General features: G+C 33.2%; 1 protein-coding gene across 1 annotated transcript in view; it reads left to right on the plus strand.

The window, feature by feature from the left end:
* Positions 1-532: 532 nt before the first annotated feature.
* The window catches only part of tmem181 (transmembrane protein 181), a 9,861-nt gene continuing 8,677 nt past the window's right edge, over positions 533-1,716 (plus strand). The window contains exon 1 of the mRNA XM_015369426.1: positions 533-875. Coding sequence (XP_015224912.1) covers positions 739-875 — 137 coding nt within the window. The 5' untranslated portion in view covers positions 533-738. The remainder of the gene's footprint in view (positions 876-1,716) is intronic.

Raw genomic sequence — 1,716 nt, forward strand, 5'->3', positions numbered from 1 at the left:
TATGTATGCATATATATATATGTGTATATGTATGCATATATATATGTGTATATGTATGTATATATATATGTGTATGTATATATGTGTATATATATAGATGTATATATGTGTGTATATATATATATATCTATATATATATATATATATATAGATATATATATATAGATATATATATATCTACAATAAACTTTATGACCTAAAAATGTAGATCAGTTTACCATCTTGTTTTAAATCGACATGTATATGGCACTCGTTGTTGAAATGCCTCTCTCTATTTATGTGTGTGCAGTATAGCATGTTTTTAACATTTATAAAATGCCTAAATTTAAATAGAAGAATATAATACACATATTAACACATTGAATTAATAGAATGAATAAAACGGTTTGTTTAATCTTATATCTAATGAAATGTGTAAGTCCTCCATGGACACTCTCCCAGGTGGAGCATCATAACCCACGCTAATTCCCGTCACTGTCCGTGGTCCTGAACTGTGATCACGTGATCTTCCTCCTGTGTGTTAGCTGCGTGTTTCCGCCCCCTTTTTCATTTTGACACATTTTTGCTTTTGTCTTTTTTATTATGACGCGATCCAAGCAGAGCAGCTGCGGTTGCACTTTTAAATAAACGTGACAACAACACCAGACAGACAGGTCTATTGGGAGCTATTTGCTGAAGGCCGCGGATTGTTTCCTCGTCGCCATTTTTCAGGCGTAAAATAAAAAAGAGCTCGGTGGAATGATGGACACAGACTACTCCTCCGGATTGGAAAACCCTCTGTACAGCGAGCTGAAATACTTCTGCAGGAAAATAAAAGAGGCCTACAACGAGCTGAAGGAGGATTTAACACCTTATCGTGATGATCGCTTTTACAGGTGCTTCAAATTTCAATAAAAAAAACGCTTTGTAGATTAGCGTTTGTAATTAAATTAACCATCTATAAGGTTAAAAAATGGCTAAGTACATGCCTATTATGAGTACGTTATAATTAGGTATCAATCATTATAATAAATGTTGCTGCTTTATTTTTTTTAATCATTTGACATCAGTCTCACCAACAATGTGAGGCTGATGTCAAACGAGTGTGATAAACCACGTACGTTCAAATAGATGAACGAAAGGTGCTTTTATTAAGTCATATCGTTTTAAATGTGTGATAGTCGCTGCCTTTGGCCATATTACTTGTCTAATAATCCAATAAAACATGAACCAGAAATTAACAAATAAAAATATATTGGTCGTAACTTTGTATAGAAGCTAAGAAAATATTATATTCTGAATTTTTCTCATAATTCTGACTTTAATCTCAGAATTCTGACTTTTTTCTCAGATTTCTGACTTTATCTCAGAATTCTCACCTTTTTCTCAGAATTATGATTTTAATCTCAGAATTATGACTTTTTTTCTCAGAATTGTCACTTTATTATCAGAATGCTGATAATAAAGTGACAAGTGACAATTCTGAATGCTGTCAGAATTCTAACTGAATTCTGACAGCAAACATATTAGCATCAGGCTGTAGCCATGTCCGTTTTGGAGACTAGCTCTTATGTTTTAATTACCTTCTGCTCCTCCATCACCGGGGACCCCTCGGGCACGTAAAAAGTTGTCTAATTCCTTTCTTTTTCCACCAACGTGTTATTGGCTAAAGAATTAAAGTCAGAATTCTGAGAAAAAAGTAAGAATTCTCAGATTAAAGTCAGAATTCTGAGAAAA

The sequence above is a fragment of the Cyprinodon variegatus genome, unplaced genomic scaffold, assembly GCF_000732505.1.
Source record: "Cyprinodon variegatus isolate N-32 unplaced genomic scaffold, C_variegatus-1.0 Scaffold38, whole genome shotgun sequence".
Lineage (NCBI taxonomy): Eukaryota > Metazoa > Chordata > Actinopteri > Cyprinodontiformes > Cyprinodontidae > Cyprinodon > Cyprinodon variegatus.